The 22544-nt window shown below is 35.3% G+C and overlaps 1 protein-coding gene across 1 annotated transcript in view; it reads left to right on the top strand.

Moving 5' to 3' along the window:
• The first annotated feature begins 17200 nt into the window (after nucleotides 1–17200).
• MSH7 (MUTS homolog 7) overlaps nucleotides 17201–22544 on the top strand; it is a 51625-nt gene continuing 46281 nt past the window's right edge. Inside the window, exon 1 of the mRNA XM_089822266.1 lies at nucleotides 17201–17816. Coding sequence (XP_089678392.1) covers nucleotides 17437–17816 — 380 coding nt within the window. The 5' untranslated portion in view covers nucleotides 17201–17436. The remainder of the gene's footprint in view (nucleotides 17817–22544) is intronic.

Raw genomic sequence — 22544 nt, 5'->3', positions numbered from 1 at the left:
AACACGAGTGGCTTGTTTTGTTTTACATCTGCAGTTGAAGTGTTTTAAACACCCAAAAGGTGTTGCCACTTGCATGTGGGATAATCCCTCACTATCCTTTTAACCCTCTGGCGTCATGTTGTAGACTCTCGGTAGCACCTCCTTCGGCAGCTTGGATTTAACGCTCCCACTGCGACATAGAACTCTGGTACGGTATGTGTCACCCTCTAGTTAGGCCACATGACCAAATCACAAGGCACTAGCAAGATAGAATGCCACACGATGACATGTCATATAGAGCCTCCATGTCATCAGTGCTAGCACAAGCTCGAACCCGTCAACTTCTCTACCCAGTCAACAGGCCATCTCAGACCACCACCTCAACGTCGTGACAACACAACCCTTATACGTTAGCGGACAGTTAAGTGCCACGTAGCACTGCCACATCAACACATTTGTACGACATGTCAGGCATCCACGTCACAAGTCATATAATCTGACTCAACAGCTACATGGCCCTTCTATATGCTTTTGTACTATTGACATCATCACTGACATCACTACCACGTCACCTAAGGAGACATTTTTTGCTGACATCAACCAGTCATTGGTTTAAAATTAACGGTCATCTAACCATTATTTGTAGGCAAAATTGAACTATTGCGACGATCATTTGGATGTCAAATTTAACCTCACAGTTTGTTGATCAGATCCCTCTCTATATTCAGTTTTGATTTGACAATCCAACTTTGGGAGGCCATATCTCAGTTATCTGGGCTCCAAATCAAGTGTGATTTTTTTTATTTTGGCTAAAATTTCTTAAACTTTTTAGTGGTGCTATTATTTTCTAGTTTTGGTGAATGGATTTGTCAAAAATTGCAGTTTTGGTGACTGTACCTATCCAATCCTACATTTTGCAACTTCAATTGCTCCATACGGGCTCATATGGACTCCTAATCAGGTTTTGTTTTTTTTTTAAGTGAATTTTTTTTGTCTACTTTCCAAATTTGTAATTAGATTATAGGCTTGTGTGGACAAAAATACCACTTTCAAAATTAGGTCCTTTCTTTGCATTGTATTGCTTCAAAATTGTTGTACATTGCTTAGTTTCAGATTTGGACTCCAAAAGAAGGTTGTAAACAACAAATAAGAAGACCACTAAGGGCAAAATTGGTAAGTGGCTATTGTAATCACACTAAGTATAAAGTGTCAAAATCTTTCATTTGGGGGGGGGGGGGGAGGGGGGGTTTGATTGAGTGAACAGGGGGGGTGTCTCTTGGTGTTGTGTTCCTCTTTTCCTGCTCTTATCATGGGAAATCTTAACATTCCAAAATTAACACCACATAACTATGCCACATGGTCTATTAAAATATGGTGTAAATTGATGCATGATGAAGTTTCTCAATATGTAGATGCTTCCCTTCCTAATCCAATAGGTGATCAAGTATCCAAAAGTGATATTGATGCTTGGGTAAATGTAGATAGGAAAGCCTTGAGTGATATTTGGATGGGGGTTGAAGACAAGATCCTCTATCAGGCCATGACGTATGATACATCCAAGGAAGTTTGGGATGCCCACAAAAACCTATATGGTAAAGTAACTGAGGAGGATGTTTACAAAATTGAAGATCAGCTTGTCTCCCTAGATCCTAAGACCTTTGATTCAATACAAGATTTTATCATTAAGGTGAATGAATTAAGAACAAAGCTTGATGATTGCAGTAGTCCTATTAAAGATGACAGGTTGATCTATCTCATTCATAATAAATTGCCATTTGAGTACTCCACATTTGTTTCTTCTTTCAACACCACAAAGACTACATTAGGGGCTACATATAAGAAAATCACTTTTGATGATTATGCTCAGTTGTTAGAGGATGGCCAAACTAAGTTACAAACAATGGGGATTCTCAAGTCTTCGAAGTTTAAGGCATTGGTGGCTAATAATGAGGGTTCTCAAAATTCAACTAGTCAAAGTTCAAACAAAGGAAAGGGCAAGAAGAAGAAGTGGAAGAATAGGAAACAAGATGATACATAAAAAACAACACCAACATCAAAACAACAAGGTAGGTCTTCCTCAAATACTAACAAAAAGGGAGACACTAATTAGGAGAAGAAAAAGTGTGCCCATTGTAAGAAGATGGGTCATAATGAACATCAGTGTTATCACAAATAGATTGATGAGTTGAAGAACATCATGAAAAAACACAACGTTCCACTGCCTAATGCTTATAAGGAGATAGAATCTTCATCCTCAGATTCTAAGGGCAAAGGGCATGCTTTACTCATAAACATTGTTAGTCAAGGAGAATGGATCATTGATTAAGTGGCAGACATCATATGGGTGTGTTAAAGCGAGATTTTTCTTCCATGACACATTCAGAGGTACCACACATCTTTGTAGGTGATGATACCAAGGTGGAAGTTGAGGGTAAAGGTGAAGTTGAGATGAACAAGGGAGCATTCAAGGATGTTTTATATGTTCCTAATCTTACCTCCAACCTTCTTTTAGTCTACCAAATGACTCACTATGGAGGTGGAAATAAAGTTGAATTTCTTCTAGATTGAATGGTAGTGAAAACCATTAAGGATGACTCTATGATTGCAATAGGTGAAGCTAATCATGATTCAAGGCTTTGCACTTTCTCCTCCTTTGTCCCAAAATCAAATGCACAAGCCTTGTTATTACATTCAAATGCAGAAAGCAAACTGTGGCATGAGAGATTTGGACATCTTAACTACAGATATCTTGAGCAGCTTAGCAGCAAGAAAATGGTCAATGGTCTACCTCAAGTACAGTTTTCAGAAGGTTTTTGTTTAGGTTGCTCACTTGGAAAACATCTAGAAAAAATGTTCGCAAAGTTGAAGTCTTGGAGAGCATAATCTATTCTTGAATTAGTTCATAGTGATGTGGTGGGACCATTTCCAGTGCCATCATTTGGCAAGTCTTGCTATACATTCACCTTCATAGATAACTACTCTTGCTTTACTTGGGTCTTCTTCATGGCTCATAAGAGCGAAGTGTTTGAAAAATTTCTCAGCTTCAAGGCTCAAGTGGAAAAGTAGTCAGGGAAAGCCATCAAAGTTCTGCTAATAGATAATGGGGGGAGTATGTGAACACAAGACTAATAGACTTTTGCACTCAAGAGGGAATTGACCTTCAACATTCAATACCATATACGCCATAGAAGAATGGTGTTGCTGAGAGGAAAAATAGAACTCTTAGAGAGATAACCACTTGCATGCTACTAAACAAGTCTCTTGATCAAGTCTTTTGGGCTGAATCAATGAATTGTGCTAACTATATCCAAAATAGGAGTCCTCACATAGCTTTGGATGTTATAACTCCTTTTGAAGCATGGACTGACGGGAAACCTATAGTTAAGCACTTCAGAGTCTTTGGTTGTCCAGCATGGGCACAAATACCTCCATAGAAACACAAGGCATTGGAAGCTCAAAGCAAACCTTGCATCTTTGTTGGATATGCAGACTCGCATAAAGCCTACAAGTTAATGGATCCAGAGACACATGATATATTATATGAGAGGAGTGTACATTTTGAAGAAAGTTGTCCAAGCTTTACTTCTTCAACTTCTCCTCCTTCCTCCTTCATTGAAGAGAGTGATGGTGATAATAGTGACTTCGAAGATGTTCATCCCCAACCAACACAAAGGCATTAGCCAGTTGAGATTGAGGATACTCCCACTACATCTTCTTCCAATATACCTAGATGGGCTAAATAGACATTGGATGTAGCAAGACCATTGGTAGGGAATCCTTCGGATACAAGGAGGACAGGTGTTAGATTATGGTGACTAATCAAGAAAGTACTGTACATACTTCATAAATTCTTTGTGGTAAAATTTTTTTGGGCCATGGCTGACGTTGTAGCCAAAATATGGCCGACATATGGCCAACATGTTGTAACCCTAAAATGGTATAAAATACTTGTATAAAAGGGCTTAGGGTTAGGTATTTTTCATTATGTTATGTTGTGATGTGAAATTGGTTCTTGTGGCGATATTGAGCTGTAAGGGATTACAGATTGTAATTAAGCTGTAATCGTTGGATCATAATAATATCGAACTTGTTGTTTGGTGGACGTAGCCCAGGGATTGGGTGAACCACGTTAAATCATGGTGCCTTGTGTTCTTTTCTATGTGATCTATTATTTTTTTGTTATTGGTTATATTTGCATGTATTTGTTATTTCTGTTTGTGGTTTAATCCTAACAAGTGGTATTAGAGTGAGGTTGTCTTTCAATTATCCTTTGAAGGAAAGTCTCATGGTTGAGTGGGAGCAATGACAGACGAGGGTAAGCTGAGGGTTGACAGGTTTAATAGGCAGAACTTCCAGTTATGGAAGATGCAAATGGAAGATTATCTTTATCAAAAGGATTTATGGAAGCCGTTGGAAGGCAAAGCCAAGAATCAAGGATCTATGTCAAATGAAAAATGGGATCTTTTAGACAAAAAGGCACTTGGAAGCATTCGATTATGCCTGGCACAATCAGTGGCATTTAATATTGCAAAAGTGAAGATGATAGAAGAGTTGATGAAAACCCTAGCAACACTGTATGAAAAGCCCTCCGCTTGAAACAAGGTATTTCTCATGAAGCGTTTATTTAATATGAAAATGGCAGAAGGTGGATCTGTTGCAGATCATTTAAATGAGTATAATACTATTACTAGTTAGTTATCTTCTGTGGGTATCAATTTTGATGAAGAAATTAGGGCTCTCTTGATTTTGTGTTCTTTGCCTGAAAGCTAGAAAGACTTGGTAATGGCTATGAGTAATTATGTTCCTGAATCTAGTACCCTAAAATATGATGATGTGATCAGTGTTGTTTTGAGTGAGGAAACTCGTAGGAAATCCTCAGGTGGATCTACATCAAGAAGTGCTTTGAATGCACAAAGCAGGGGCATAACTACTGAGAGAGGAAGTAACCTTGGAAATCATGGGAAATCAAGAGGAAATTCAAAGGGGAAGAGGTCTCAATCAAGATGATCGAATGATTGCTAGTATTGTGGGAAACCAAGTCATAAAAAGAAAGATTGCTAGAATTGAAAGAAAAATGAAGGAGATAAATCAAATGGAGAAAACGAGGCAAATGTGGTAAGTAACAAATCTGAAGAGGATGCTTTGCTTCTGTCTTTAGAAAGTGTTGATGATTCCTGGGTTGTAGATTATAGTGCTTCATTTCATGCTACACCTCATAGAGGTTATTTCATTAATTATGTCCAAGGGGATTTTGGGCTTGTTTACTTGGGGGATAATGAACCCTGTTAGACTATTGGAAAGGGAAAAATTAAGATTAAGTTGTAGAATGGGAATCATTGGCCACTACATGAGGTAAGAAATGTTCCAAGGCAAAGTAGGAATTTAATTTTAGCAAGGCAACTCGGTGATGAGGGTTGTGTAGTTACTTTTAATGATAAAAATTGGAAGGTTTCAAAAGGTTTCCTTGTAGTAGCAAAAGGTGTGAAAGTAGGCATCGTATATCTTTGTACAGGTCATATTGTTCCTTCTACTTTAATTGTTTCGGAGAAAAATGAATGTTCAGGAACAATTGCTATAGTTGAGTAGGGAGAACAAATAGCTGTTGTAGATTCTGATATAGCGTTGTGGCACAATAGACTTGAGCACATGAGTGAGAAAGGTATGAAAGTACTTCATTCAAAGAAAGTTTTACTAGGTCTAAAATGTGTTAATATGGATTTATGTGAAAGTTGCATGTATGGAAAACAAAAGAGAGTGAGTTTTGTAAAGACTGGGAAGGAAAACAAAAAGAAAAAATTAGAGCTTGTGCATACTGATGTATGGGGACCGGCTAAGGTATCTTCCCTTGGAGGCTCTCATTATTATGTTACATTTATTGATGTCGCAACTAGAAAAGTATGGGTTTATTTCCTTAGATAGAAATCTAATGTATTTCAAACTTTTAAGAAATGGAAATGCTTGGTTGAAAATGAGACTGGTAAGAAATTAAAATGTCTCAAATCTGATAATGGTGGTGAGTATTACAGTCATGATTTTGAAGACTATTGATCCATTAATGGTATTTGTAGATAGAAAACTATTCCAAGGACTCTACAGGAAAATAGAGTGGCTGAACACATGAACAGGACTATAATGGAGCGTGAATGGAGCATGAGGTTGCATGTTGGGTTGCCCTTACACATGTGTGTAGAGGTTGTCAATACTGCTATATATTTGATTAATAGAGGTCCCTCTACTCCTTTGGGTTGTGGTATTCTAGAGGAAGCATGGAATGGTAAGCAGGTGAGTTATTCTTTTCTCAAAACCTTCGATTGTGAAGCATTTGCTCACATAGATTTTGAAAATAGAACCAAGCTGGAAGCTAAGTCAAAGAAATGTGTATTTGTTAGATATGGCATTAATGAATTTGGTTATAGGCTTTGGGATTTTGAAAATCATAAAATTGTAAGAAGCAGGGATGTCATATTCAATGAGAATGTGTTGTACAAAGATCTGTTGTAGCAACATAAGAAGAAAGAAGATGATTATGTAGTACTAGATGATACTCCAAAAGCTGATGTTCCAGCCATTCCTCATGATGTGCAACAACCACAACAACAAATACCACACACACCGATGAATGTTAGATGGTTAACAAGGCAAATTAGGCCTCCACAAAGATTTTCTCCCTCTTTGTATTCTATTTTACTTACTGATGCTGGTGAACCTGAAAGTTATGATGAAGTTGTGCAGGTGGATACTAAGATTCAGTGAGAGTTTGCAGTGAAAGATGAAATGGACTCTTTACTGAAGAATAAGACATGGGATTTGTGCACGTTGCTTGCAAGTAAAAAGGCTTTACAAAATAAGTGGGTTTACAAGTTAAAAGAAGAGGAAGGAGGTAAGAAAAGATTTAAAGCCAAGTTAGTTGTAAAAGGATTTGCACAGAAAAAAGGAATTGATTTTGATGAGTTATTTTCTCACGTTGTTAAGATGATGTCTATCTGTACTATTTTAAGTCTTGTGGCTACTGAAGATTTGCATTTAGAGCAGCTGGATGTTAAAACAGCCTTTCTTCATGGTGATTTGGATGAAGAAATATATATGGCTCAGCCATAGGGTTTTGTGGTCAAAGGTAAGGAGAACTTAGTGTGCAAATTGAAGAAAAGTTTGTATGGCTTGAAGCAAGCACCTTGGCAATGGTATCTAAAATTTGATAGTTTTATGCATGAGCATGGATATAATAGGTGTCATTCAGATTACTGTGTTTATTTTAAGAGGTTGGATGATGATAGCTATATTATTTTATGTTTATATGTTGATGATATGCTTGTAGCTGGGTCTAACATGGATCATATTAAGGGGCTGAAACGCCAGTTAGCACATGCATTTTCTATGAAGGATTTAGGGGCAGCAAAACAAATCCTTGGTATGAATATTTGTAGAGATAGAAAAAACAGAACATTGCCGCTATCTCAGGCTGATTATGTTGAGAAGGTGTTGCAACGTTTCTCTATGGAGAATGCTAAAGTTGTCAGCACACCTTTACCTGGTCATTTGAAGTTGACTAAGGAGATGTTTCCCAAGACACAGGAAGAGGAGGATAAGATGTCCAAGGTACCCTATGCTTTAGCTGAAAGAAGCTTGATGTATGCTATGGTATGTACTAGGCCAGATATTGCACATGCAGTGGGAATTGTTAGCAGGTATATGAGTCATCCAGGAATTGAGCATTGGAATGCAGTCAAATGGATTCTCAGATATTTGAGAGGAACATCCAATAAGTGTTTACAAATTGGGGGCTCTAGTACTAATTTATAGGGCTATGTTGACTCAGATTTGGCAAGGGATATTGATACCAAGCGAAGTACTACAGGTTATGTCTTTACTGTTGGTGGGGCAACTGTAAGCTAGGTTTCTAGGTTATAGAAGATTAATGCTTTATCCACTATAGAGGTAGAGTATGTTGCTGCTACAGAGGCAACCAAGGAGATGATATGGCTTCAGTTCTTCTTAGAAGAATTGGGACATCCTTAGAAGGATAATTATTTGTTCATAGATAGTCAGAGTGTCATTCATCTTGCAAAGAATTCAGCTCTACATTCAAAGACCAAACACATAAAGTTGCGGTACCATTTCATTTGGTCAGTTTTGGAGGATGGACAGTTAAAGTTGGAGAAGATACATACAAATGATAATCCAGCAGATATGTTGACAAAGGTAGTAACAAGGGAGAAGTTGCACTCCTCTTCAGCTTTGGTTGGTCTTCTAGATTGAACATGAATAAAAGAACAACAGAGTCCAAGGTGGTTTGATCCAGTGGGAGCCCCATGTGGTAGCGATATTGCTATAGGATCAGTCTCCAAGTGGGAGATTGTTAGATTGTGGTGACTGACCAGGAAAGTATTGTACATACTTCATATCATAAAATGGCATATGGTCGACATGTTGTAACCCTAAAACGATATAAAATAATTGTATAAAAGGGCTTAGGGTTAGGTATTTTTCATTATGTTATGTTGTGATGTGAAATTGGTTCTTACTGTGGTATTGAGCTATAAGGGATTACGGATTGTAATCAGGCTGTAATCACTGGATCGTAATAATATCAGACTTGTTGTTTGGTGGACGCAGCCCAGGGGTTGGGTGAACCACGTCAAATCTTGGTGCCTTGTGTTCTTTTTTGTGTGATCTATTATTTTTCTATTATTGGTTATATTTGCATGTATTTGTTATTTCTGTCTGTGGTTTAATCCTAACAGCAAGATCACAACACAACTCACTCCCACATGCTTATATTGTAGTTGTTTTAGATCCACAATCATTCAAAGAAACATCAAGTATTCTGGAATGGGATAGAGCAATGGAGGAAGAATATAACTCTCTTGCGAGAAATAATACACGAGACTTAGTCTCTCTTCCTAAGGGAAGAAAATTGGTTTGGTGTAAGTGGATCTATCAAACCAAATTTGTAGTAGATGGAAGTGTTGATAAACATAAGGCTCGACTTGTTGCAAAAGATTTTTCTTAGGTACTTGGCATTGATTACATTGAGACCTTGGCACTAGTTACAAAGATGAATTCCATTCATTTGACACTAGCTATAACAGCAGCTCAGTGATGGGTTGTTCATTAGATGGATGTGAAAAGTGAATTTTTGAATGGGGATCTTCATGAGGAGATATATATGGAGCAGCCACATGGATTCATACAGGATGTTACCTTGGTTTGCAAATTAAAGAAGTCTATGTATGGACTTAAACAAGCTCCAAGAACTTGGTATGACAAGATGGATTCTTTCGTTCTCTCCAAAGGGTTCACTAGATGTCATTCCAATCCGAATGTCTACATTCTTCAAAGGGATGATTCACATGTGCTTCTTGTGCTTTATGTTGATGACTTGATCATTACAGGGAGCACAACATCCATTATTGATAATGTCAAGGCTACTTTGTAGGATAGGTTTTCGATGATAGACTTGGGTCTACTACACTATTTCCTTGCTATAGAGATACATCAGTCTTCATCAGGGATAACATTATCACAACCCAAGTATGCTCTTGATCTACTTGCTCGATTTCGCATGAGTGATTGCAAGGTTGCATCTACTCCCTTTCTTTCAGGTGTTAAGTTAGAAACAAAGTGTTCCACTCCACTTGTTGATGTGACTTTATATAGATAGTTGGTTGGAAGCCTCATCTACTTGACACATACACATCCTGACATCTCATTTGCAGTTGGCATGGTTTCTTGCTTCATGCAAGAGCCACATGAACTTCATTGGAAGGCAACCGAAAGAATCTTGCACTATATCTAGGGTACACATACACATGGGATACACTATGCAGCTGGTACTAAACTTCAGTTATTGGGTTATACAGACTCAAACTATGTAGGGGACCTTGATTCTCGCAAGTCTACTTTAGGATATATGTCTCATCTTGGTTTTGGCCCCATTTGTTGGCAAAGTAAAAAGTAGAACACCATTGCTCTTTCATCAACTGAGGAGGCTAAGTATCAAGGAGCTATGACTATAGCAACATAAGCTATTTGGCTGCAGCAGATTTTGAAAGAGTTTGGTTTTGATCTACCTAGAGCCATAGTCATCCATTGTGATAACTAGAGTGCTATTGAGATCTCAAAACATCCAGTGCAACATTAGCGCACCAAACATATTGAGGTTCATATGCACTACATTTGAGAGCTAATTAATGAGTAGGTCATTGCATTGCAATATTGTCCTACAGAGCAGCAAGTAGCTGACATCTTCACCAAGCCCTTCACAGAGGTCAAGTATCTACATTTGCAAGATCTCTTGGGGGTGAGGGATTTTTCACTAGGGGGGGGTCACATGATCCTTTTCTTCTCTATTGTACATATCTCTCTTTTTGGGGGAAGGTTTTTCCCATGAAGTTTTCCCTCTTTCTCGATTTGCAGAGAGATTTCATTGCATTTGTACTTGGGTACCAACATGGCCTAGTAGCCGGGACCCATTATGCATTTCATCATAGCTTTTGTGAGCTTAAGTGCATTCCCCCAAGTTTCACTTAGGGGGGGGGGGTGTTAGTGTAAACAATTATTATATACACTTTACTTAAGTTTACTTAGGATAAATGCATTATTTTATTATTTATTAGGTTAGACACCTAGGAGTTTGTGTGCTCATATGAGTTGTCTTGTTGACAACATAGGAGTAAGCAACTCTATTTTAGTACATGGTGTCTACAACTAGTATGCATAATCAATTGAGTTGTTATGTTGACAACACAATTGTTCGCACTCTTAATTAAACACATGGTGTCTACAACATAATTTTATGTGACACACCTTTGTAGGCTTATCCTCTCATTATCGCACTAACTTATGTGCTTGATGGAGGATAATCCACTCCTGGTGGACATGTGCTTAGTTGTGAGGCTCATCATATTGCTAACTCCTAGACATTCTAGAGGCCTTTATATACATACACTCCTAGTGTGCAATTACATCAATTGAATATCATATTGTTATTTTGATCATACTCTGTTGGTCTATTTTGTGCTAGTTATTGTGCTTCTTGGGTGATTTTGCCCTAAGGCAAATTCTTATAGATGGTTGTATTGTATTTGAATTCATAGAGCTTATGAGATGATGTAATCTATTTTATGATGTATATTCTTTTAGCCTTTCATACCTTGTGACTTATATAGTGGATGATTGTGCATTCTGATTAATTGTCAAATGACATTTGAGATAATTGTATATTATTTAAATGGATTTGTACTTGTAGTTGTTCTTAATGTGGATGTGTTATATATTTGTTTTAGTATTAATTAAACTTAAATGTGATTCAACATCATGGGACCCTTAAGAACTGTAATCTGTTTATGTGTTGCTTATGTATGAGTGTATGTTATTGCTTCCACTATATTATATCTTTTGTTGTTAAGTTATTATCTTTCAAAAATTTTTTTTTTGGCTAACTTAGTGAAAACTTTAGATTAATTTCTTTTGGGTTCCCTAGTAGGGCGTTACATGTCACATCAATATATACATTCAAGGGGGTCTTTGTTTTCTATTGTGAGGATTTGTTAGTATTGACTTGTTGAGGTTTGAAATAAAACTTGAAAAACAATTTGCAGGGGAGTCACATAGACTTATTCACTTGTATATCTCATTTCAGAGATTATTTTAGTGGATCATTTTATAAGATTCATGAACAATGACAACTTCAGAGTAACATTCTACTCATTACTCATGCTTTGATAATTGTGCTCTTTGATCATAGTTATGTCTCTTGATATACATTCTCGAGGCTTGTTAATTTCAAAATACACTAGTTTATCTCTTGGTAGAATTTACAATTTTTTATATGCTTTAGGAGTTATTCATCATCATTTTCAACTTTATACGAGCCTCTTCATAGTACTCTCTCTTTCTCTAGGGAGCTTTGTTCCCATAGGGTTGTACATGAGTACGTTACTAGGCTATGTTGCTGAAATTCATCTTTTATTTTATTAGGTCACTCCTTAAGTTTTACTTAATGAAGAATGTGAGAGTGATAAAGTGTTTACCTAACTAGTTTGCTTTTAGTCTACTTAGTTGGGTCCTATTAACATAGTGGTTAAACTCACTTGGAAATTAACTAAACTCTTTTCTCACCTCATGTCCAAGCATCCAACACTTGTCCATAGAGTCCTACACTTATTGCATACTTGGAGGGGTAGTCAACGTTCCTCTTGTACCTTTCCACCTCTTCTTGGTTGCCTTTCTATACATGACAACTTCTATACATTTTGTGAGCTAATGATTTTTTCTTTTCAATTTTTTGTTGCGTATTGATGGTTTGTAGAGAGTATTATGTTTTGCATGTGATCTTGGTTATTTGAAATGAGCTTAAAGATAATTATGGAGGAAGAACTAACTAGATGAAAGAATAAATGAATGAGATATACTGACAAATAAATGAAGAAGTGAGGTATTAGTATATATGAATGTTCAAATTCTAACGAGGAAATAAAAAACACGAGAGAGTATAAAATCAAGATCACGACAAAGATAAAACAAATAGGGCAAAAAAAGCTTTTTAGTTTGAGCCACTATTTCCATGTGGAATTATGGGAAAAATGTTTGCGTGAGCGAATATTAGATGAGAGCAAAATTTTTGACAATTCAACTAAGAACAAGTTTGTCATCATCTCATATCTGAAACAAGTGGAGAAAGAGAATAAGTCAATTTTGTAACAAGTGAGTAGTAGAGACAAAATGACACTTCGCTATGAAGTACTTAACATACAACAACATTATAAGGACACCTTGAAATGGATAATTTAACTATTCTATTTGAAAAAACAAGGTTGAACAAATAGACAAACTTCATCATTAAAAAATCACTACAAAAAATCAATCTTAAAAAAGATTACAAACCTTTTTAGTACTTGCCGTAGGCATAGTACTATTGTAATCACTATTTGTTATCTAGTGATTAAAAACACTTTCTTCAACCAATTGAAATTGAATTTTTTTTAAATTTATCATACAATCACTATTTTATATCGTATAGATACATATTTTTTAATGTATAAATTTAAAAAAATAATTTTCAGCTATCTTATTGGCCTTTTTTTTTTTTGGGTCTTATACACAAATATATTGGAAGCAATATGTATGTTCAATTTTCACGGGATGCTTAATGGTTACCTGCACCATTAGCTAAACTTAGATATACAACAACTCTAGAAAAACACCAACAATATTAAAATTTCCATTATTATTTTCTTATGTTTACTTATATTGTACAAAGTACATTCAAGAATGAGCTATATTTCTTATGATCAATGCATCTTTAACTCGAAGTTTTTTAATTTGTGGGCCCCTTTCTCTCCCACCATTTTATCCAAGGCAAATAACACACCTTTTTCCCAACATTAAGAAATTATAAAATATATTATACTTCTTCTTTGAGTTTTATAAAACAACAATCCAATCAAACATAATATATATCAATTGATATAAATAGATAATTTTAGAATATTTTGACCAAAGAACAATAATATCTTGCACTCTATAATTAGATAATTTTTTTCAAAAGTTTTCCAATAATATTCACCCTTAAAATTATTACAAAAATAACACAAATACGAAGCTCTTCATCAAACCTTGAATATACAAAATCTATTCAAGAATGACTAATACTCCTTTGATGGAAGCATTTTAAAATTCCTCAATAGTCTAGATTTAACTATTGCATTATGATTGAAAACCTTTTTAAATGTCCATCCCCTTCTCTTCCATCATTATCAAGATGAATAACACACTTTTCTCAACAGTAAGAAATCATTAAATACATTAATCACTTCTCTAAATAATTTGTTGAATTTTACAATACAATTGAACATAAATCATAATTATATTATTAATATATTTTAAACTTAAAAGAAATATAATTAATTAATAATTATATTTACATATAAAATTTAAATTATTATTAACTATATTTAACTATAGACAAGTAGCACTTGTTAAATTTTGGTGTTGACATACTCTTAGGGCTTGTTTGTTTCACGGAATTGGGTTTGACAAAACCCGGTTTTGTCAAAATGGGTGTTTGGGTCAAAATTGTGAAAACGAAATTAGAATTGCAGTCTTCTAATTTTGACACAAAATGAGCACACTAGTCTTCCATCAAAATAGTAGGAATTGGGAATTGAATCCAAAGTTTGACATTTTGAGGATTACAACAAAATTGAAATGAAATTTTTTTGGCATTCGCTGAATTTCTAACCTAAAAGCAAACTCAAACCATCGCACCCATTTGTTCCCAAACTTGCAGACCCTGACTCTGTAGGATCTCTATTCAAGATCGACCTGAACAAAAAATTAAAACACATTTGCAGATTCTCACTATTAAATTTAGCCTCATTGGACTTGGAAAATTGTTGGTCAAGCTTAGCCCACATCTCTCCCGTGGTGGAATTGAACTTGGGAAACTACTTGTTTGCATTGGTTTCAAGTACATGGAGGTATAAATTGTTGAGCTTGGTGTGATTTTCTTCGAAGGGGTCCAAATAGGAGAGAACACTGTAGCCGTCGGTGAAGTTAGTGTTGGGCATGTAGATGTCGGTGAAGACATTCTTCTTCTCCACTTTATTGACATCGAAGAGTATGGGGAAACTCTTGGCGTAAAGAAGGATAATGATGCAAGGATTGGGAAACAAAGGTGGGTCAGGCAACATATTGACTCTGAATATTGTGCTCGTGTATTTCTCATTGTGCTTCTTGAAGAAGTTATCAACTCCTTCACAAAATAATTTAAGCGATTTGCAATGGCTCCTATGAGAGGCAAGCCATAGCTTCCAGGGACCTCTTGAACTACTTCATCGCTTGAAGAAGCCATGCTCAAAATCTTCTCAAGTCCTAAATAAATTTTATATTAAAAAAAAGAAAAAAGAAAAAAGACTAATTCCAATTTCAATTTTACAATCAAACATGGAAGATGTATCTTCCCACTCATCTTCCAGGTTAACCAAACAAAATTGTTTTCTCAAAATCAGATTTTGAAATTCAAAACCCGATTTTGACAAAATCAAGTTTTGAATCAAAACCCAATTTTACTAATTCCACAAAATAAAACCCTTAATTCCTAACCTAGTATATATGTTATTGCAACTGCCCGTCCACTAACTCGGTCTTTAACGTAGTTAGATTGTGCTGGCAATTTACACATATACACCTATAAAATATAGATAAATAAAAATATACCTTATGATATTGCTATCAAGATTTAACTTTGTGATTTTGAGTCAAACTCATTGACCCATGTTTCATGAGTAGTGATTCAACATGAATCCATCTCTCATGAGAATAAATGGAACACTTAGCACTCATTGGATCTAGGTGATGCTCACAGGGGTGAAGCAAGAAACTTCCCGAGAGGTCACCCATCCCAGTACTACTCCAACTTGAGCGTGCTTAACTACGAAGTTTCCTCCATGGTTAAACCCAAAGCTTGCAACCCCATTTGCAAAACCTTCACCAAGTGTTGTGCCTTATGAACCATTCATTATAAAGCCCCTTAAGCTCATCAATTAATAAGTAGGAGATAATTTCCACAACACATCAAATTATACTATTGCTATCAGGATTTAACTGTGTGATTTTGAGTCAAACTCATTGACCTATGTTTCATGAGTAGTGATTCAACATGAATCCATCTCTCATGAGAATAAATGGAACACTTAGCACTGATTGGATCTAGGTGATGCTCACAGGGGTGAAGCACCGGGACTTCTTGGGAGGTCACCCATCCTAGTACTACTCCAACCAGAGTGTGCTTAACTACGGAGTTTCCTCCATGGTTAAACCCAAAGCTTGCAACCCCATTTGCAAAACCTTCACCAAGTGTTGTGCCTTATCAATTGATGAGCTTAAGGGGCTTTCTAATGAATGGTTCATAAGGCATAACACTTGGTGAAGGTTTTGCAAATGGGGTTGCAATCTTTGGATTTAACCATGGAGGAAACTCTGTAGTTAAGCGTGCTCAGGCTGGAGTAGTACTAGGACGGGTGACCTCCCGGGAAGTCCTGGTGCTTCACCCCTGTGAGCATCACCTAGATCCAATGAGTGCTAAGTGTTCCATTTATTCTCATGAGAGATGGATTCATGCTGAATCACTACCCATGAAACATGGGTCAATGAGTTTGACTCAAAATCACATAGTTAAATCTTGATAGCAATATCATAATTTGACGTGCTGTGGAAATTATCTCCTACTTATTAGCAGGGAACTAATGTTTCCATTTGACCCCCTTCAATTAATTTTCATTGAATATATGCTTGAAAAGTCTAAAGTTTGGATGTGTTTATTTATAAATTAAATTTATAAAAAGCAATTGCTATTTTTCATTGGCTACAACCCATTTTCTTGGGGCTTAATTTCATTTTTCAATATAAAAAAAACAAAATGATAATCATGAGTTAATTACTTGTCACATCAGTCCACAGACACAATTCACCAGATTTCAATTATTACTGCCGAAACTATTTGTTGTGAGATCAGAATTATAAGACAAGGTAGTCACTTCAACAAGACATACTACCGACTTCAATTCATTGTTGCAAATTTTAGAAAAAAATTGCGTATGCATTTAAAGATGACAAGATAGGTCTCAAGAAATTTTTTTTGAATAGAATATATGTTTCAAATTCTTTTTAAAGAGCGGATATAAAATGTTTTAAATTATTATTATCTTCAAAACAAAAATACATGTTATTTAAAATCTTACTTTTTTATATTTTTAAAATGTAAAATTTAATTTTAAAGATATTATAATTATCTAATTCAAAATGATGATATAAAATTTATTTAAAAAAAAAAAAACAATCATCTAAATTAAAAATTTATATTGTATGAGTTTTGATTTCAAAATTTTAGATATTAACTATATTTTTAAAATATTTTATTATGTAAATTTAAATTTTTATTTTTAACATGAATTTACTCTAATTTATTTTTACTAATAAACCTCTAAATTTGTCATTCTAATTTAATATTTTTCATCAATATCTAGATTTGGTTTCATGACATAAATCACAATTATATTTAATTTTACATTTCAACTTAATTTAAAATTTCAGTTTTTATATCAATGATCAGATTAGCAAAATGGTTAAGTCGATCAGATTTATTGAACATTTTTATATTTCTCTTATTTTCCTATGTTCAATGACAATAAAAATGAACATCATTAAAACATCTACAAATATCTTATTGAAAGTTGCACAAAAAAAGCTCTCCTAGAGCTCTTGTCTACCTGTTGATGGGACAAAACACTGAAGTTCCTCTATTTCTACATCAGCGAAGGATCCTTCGAGTATTTAAGGCTTCCCGCCAAAAATTCAGAACTGAAATTTCCCCCTTTCGATTGGTAAATCACTCCATTTTTTTTCCTCTGAACCAACTTGAATCTGTTCCAGAAGGCACTGTTCACAGCCCCAAAAATGAAAGGCCAAAGTTCGATCAATTCTTTCTTCTCCAAGTCCGCTGAAAAGCCACCCAAACCCAAGCAAAACCCCAATTCGAATTATAAACAAATTTCGTACTCAGAAATGTTGCAGCGTCGCCAAGAAAAACACATTCAATTTTCTCAGCTCCAGCACAAATTTTCTCTTCCAGGGGCTCCGTCTTCTAGTGCGGAAGGGTTCCCATCCGATTTACCGGAGGCTCAGGCGATTAAAACGCCGTTAGGGAATAGAGAACGGTCTCTCGCTGGAGAAAATGAAGATTCCGGTCTTCATGCGTTGCAGAAAACCACGTTTAAGACTCCTCCATACAAAGGAGGATTTGAATTCGACAGTGATAAATATTCTGGCGTTCAAAGGTATGCTATTTATTAAATTTGTATAATTCTGAGGCAAGTTTTAGAGTTGTGAGAATGTGGAGGGTTCAGCCGGTGGGAAAGGATCGATATTTAATCCTAAAGGGAAAAATGAAAAATGTGAAATTTTAGGGAGATGGATGTTCAATCCGTCCGAGCTATAAATATTTAATAATAATGATAAATTTGACGAAGCTCTTTACAAGAACGTTGTGTTCTAGGGTGCTATTTAAATAATATTAACAAGAGATTAGGCTTAACCTGGATTTCATAGTTAGACGTTCTCACTTTCTCTCCTGGCGAATGTCATTACTTTATATATTAAAAGATAGTTATTTGATCAATTTAGTGACATTGTTCTGAGAGGTGGTAGTCATTTGATTAACAATTTTGTGATTTATTGGGCGGCTCTTTTGAAAACGAGTGGCATATTTAAAACCTATTTATCAGGAATTTTATTAGCCGATAGGCTATTATAGGTGAGCATTTCATATAAACCTGTCCGATGCTTGAAAACAAGTAATGGTTTTGGAGTGGTTTGCAGATTTCAATAAATGCAATATCTAGGGAAATCAAAGTTTGATTGGATTGCAATCTTTTGCAATAAAGGTGAGATCTTGCGCGGAAACAAAATGCAAAGGAACGACGCTTACAAAATTGAAAATAAGCGTACCTAGAACCTTAACCTGAATATACTCCTCTTTGCTCGTATTGCTTACATCGATATTCTCTGCTGGTTTATAAACTCACCCTTTCTTCCACATTTTGAGTGAAACTGAAGCGGAAAAGGTAGAAATTTAGCTCAGAGATCCTTCTGCACTGCAACTCCGATGTGAAATTCAATCGCTCGCAAATAATATACTCCACGCCGCAGATCGATTTGCTGGAAAGCAGGAACTTATAGACTGGTTTGTACAGACTACCATGGCTGCCTAAAGTGAATGTGGTTTTTTAGCTTCTGTAATTGCTTACCTACTCGCATTGATTAAATTCGAAGAAATTTGATAAGATTAATTTGATCAACAACATGCTGGTCCAAGAAATAATGTTGTGGTCGTTTAAATCTGCTGCCCCTTACCCATCGGTGATGTCAATGCAATGTTCGCTTGGTGCTTAAATTGTCGTAGGTTTTAATATTTAGTCCATGCTTTGTATTAGTCCTTGTGAACCCACGATATCCATCCTGGTACGTTTCTTCAGATTTTCTGTGCCCTTGCAAATTTTTTTAGTTTCCTGGCTGAGTCTTAGTTTGGACTTGTGAGCATGCTCGTGCTTCTCCTCCAGGGCTGGCAATTCCTTTAAGGCTTTACGACTGTCCAGTCTTAGCTCCTCTAGAGTTGGAAATGCTCCTTTCTTTCCAGACTCATCTTGACATAATGGAGATTAAGGAAGCAACAGGAAATTTCCTGGAGTTGAATCTGATTTGGGAGGGGAACTTCGGTATAGTGTACAGAGGCACTCTGGCCGACAGAAGGAAAATTGTTTTGAAGAGATTTGAAGGACTCTAAGCAAAGAGTGGAAGAGGAGTTCAACCACGAGGTCCAGGTCATCAGTAGTGCTAAATATCGAAATTTTTTACCGCTAAAGGGCCACAGCGTTGGATCATCGGTCAAGAGCCAGAGCAAAAGTGTGAAAATGTCTTTGAAAGGTTACTGATTTTTTCTTTAGCTTTACCCAGCCCTGTTTGACGTGGCCAATTATTTATTTACATCTTTAGCCTCCATCATATCTGCATACATATGTTATTTCCAATTTAGTGATGATCTTATCGATCAAGTCACTTGAGTATGCAAGGTCCTGAAAGGATAGTGTTTGAATAGTAAACTGACTATTGAGTAAATCAATATTGGTATTTTCACCGTCTTCAACTAAGTGATATATGGTTTTTTGTTTTATCAGTTATCGTCATCTTTTCAATTTTAGATCATTGAGTATAATTCAAGATGTCTATTGAGTATATAATCTATGATTAGAATAGACACATGAATGAACTTATTGTTTTGTTTGACTATTATTTTGAATCCTATAGTTTTTAGACTGTTTTCACTGTAATTCAAAGTGATTGAACATGTAACAGTAGGTAGTTTTTATAGTACTCCAAGAATGTAAACTGTTGTTAGTGGCAGTAATTTCAAGTTTCTTCCTACGTCAGAAGTAAATTGCGTTGAATTATAGATGTAATAAAAGAATAGAGATTTGGTTGCAACAAAAGGCTCAAAAATCTTAGCACATATAACAAAATACGTGTAATGTGTAATTCCTTACATTATAGTGGAACATGGGATGTATCTTGCATTTTCTTATGCAAAGAACTAGTTTCATCTGCCTCCACTACACAAAGGTCAATCATTACATTAAAACCCCATTAACCATGTGCATCAAGCTTGGAAGGACTTTGGAAGGAATTTTCATGGTGAAGAGCCTCTCTCTAGTCCATAGATGAATCAAGTCTACCATCTATTAAACTTTTCAAGAAATGTGACCAAGTAGAGGAAATCTATTCTCATAATTGAAGAGAGAGATCCATAACTGGAGTGAAGACACTAAAAAATGCACTTTCTAACTCTAGCATGATTGCCAAAGAAACTATAATCATTTTGGGCCCATTACAAAGCCAACCACCATTATCGAGGGCCAATCTTTCTAGCCATGGTGGTAGGAAAATCCCTTTTAGGAAAATCCACACACATCTCCTCAAAACGGATTTTCCTGCACCCCCATTTCATGGATGGCTAATGTATTGTGTTTTTCGTCCTCCAGTAATAGTCTTTGGAACTTACTAACCTCTACATTTGGACAAAAATCTAGTAATAGTAATTGTGCACAAATGTTCTACTAAAAGTGTACAAATTGGTCAATTAGCAATCAAAAAGTTAAAATATGATGATTCCTTAAATACTCTAATAAAATTAGTAATTGGGGATCAATTCTATGCAGAGCATGCGAGAATTACGCATGCTCTTCCCCAAAACTAATTGGTAGACTTTGACATTTATATTGTTGGTATTTTAATTGGTAAATAGATAATAATAAAAGTACTTTATAGAAAAATATACAAATAAAGGTGGATTATTTACATTTCAGTTATAATTAAATATTATACAATATTTTTTAATATTAATGTCAAAATGTATATTTCCTATTTTTTTCTCATTGTTTTAAACTTAATTTGTTCATTTTTTCTTTCTAATGCATTGATATGTGTCAAACCTAACTATCAAGTGAAGAAAGTAAAGTACTAAGTTTTTTAATTGTTCTATATGGTAGTTATTTAGGTTATACGAATTCTATAGGAATATTTTCAATATTAAAGATAGTTTATAAACTACATCATGAAAACCAAATTTATATCCATCCATAGTATTAGCAAAAAAACTAAACTATGAGAAATTCCATCAGAGTTTAGTTAGCTATAGTAAAATTATACATGTATTATATCGCATTAAAAAATAATAATTAATAGTCCTAAGCCTACTAAGATTAAAATAGAGCCCTCGTCATCAATAATCCCAAGACCCTATGATGTTGTTAGTTCCTTCAAGTTGATCAATTTCATATGTACCCAAGGGTGGTTCAATATCTGAAGCAACTTGTCTTTCCTAATTAGGAGCATCTTTTTGTTTAGGTACTCTATTTTTTGCACCTATAGATCAACTTTAGTAATGTGTCTATCCTTCAACACCCTATTCCAAGGCTTGGAGTTCATCTTTATCTAACATATCTTTATATGCACTAAATAAATGGGTAGAAATAACATCATATTTGTAGAGGAGCATAACACCAATTGAATACTGATAGCAATATTACAATTTGAGTTGCCATGGAAAATATCTCCTACTTATCAATTAAAGAGATTTTAAGGGCTTTCTTATCAATGGTTGATAAGGCACAATACTTGGAGAAGATTTTGCAAATGGAGTTGCAAGCATAGTCAATTTAACTATGGGGGAAAATGCATAGTTAAGTACGCTCAAGCTAGAGTAGAATTGGGATGGTTGATGTTCTACGAAGTCCCAGTGATTATATTAAATGTTTAACACAAAATATATGTGGCCAAACCTTCTTATCTCTACTTGCACCTTTTGTCACTATCGGCGTACCCCTTGCTCCTTCGGGTGCAAGTGCTAGTTATTATTTAAAGCAGACTGAAGGATGCTTTTCACTGTCAGACAGAATTACTTTTTGACTTTGTACATCCACTCGTGGGAACTACGAATAGTTTCGCAAAGAGTAATGTTACAAGGCCTAGACTGCTCAGCTTTCCCACCTAGATTTAGGACTTCATATTTTTTGCTCAATAAAACTTAGGTATAAATTCACAAATTGGTTTCTTTCTGTTCAAAATGTCAGTGGGCAGACCAAGTCGCCTTTTAGAAGAAGAATTATTATGAAACAAAACTAGTGCATGTCCATCTTCAAAATAATTTGACACGGGGTGCTGTTTATATTTTGTTTTTAAGTGATGTGGCTACTTAGAGAATTTGGTGTCAGCTCAGTTATTTGTTAATTCTGTTGCACTAGTGCTATCAACATGTGACGGTTTCTCGCACCCAGGGTGTAGGATGCACCTCTTAGTTCAAAACATATTCCTTCAAGATTTACCTTGATTCATGGTTCTGTGTAAGCTACGCCTACTGTTTTGATCTTTATACAAAATGTACATGATGGATTACAGATTTGTCTTTATAGATAATTTTTTTAAGACTTTTATCTTAAGAAGAATTCCACTAA

Source organism: Cupressus sempervirens, chromosome 3 (genome assembly GCF_028749045.1).
Source record: "Cupressus sempervirens isolate cs-2001-9-10 chromosome 3, ASM2874904v1, whole genome shotgun sequence".
Taxonomy (NCBI): Eukaryota; Viridiplantae; Streptophyta; class Pinopsida; order Cupressales; family Cupressaceae; genus Cupressus; species Cupressus sempervirens.
Note: the sequence above shows the minus strand (reverse complement) of the source record. Positions and strands in the feature narration are given on the sequence as shown.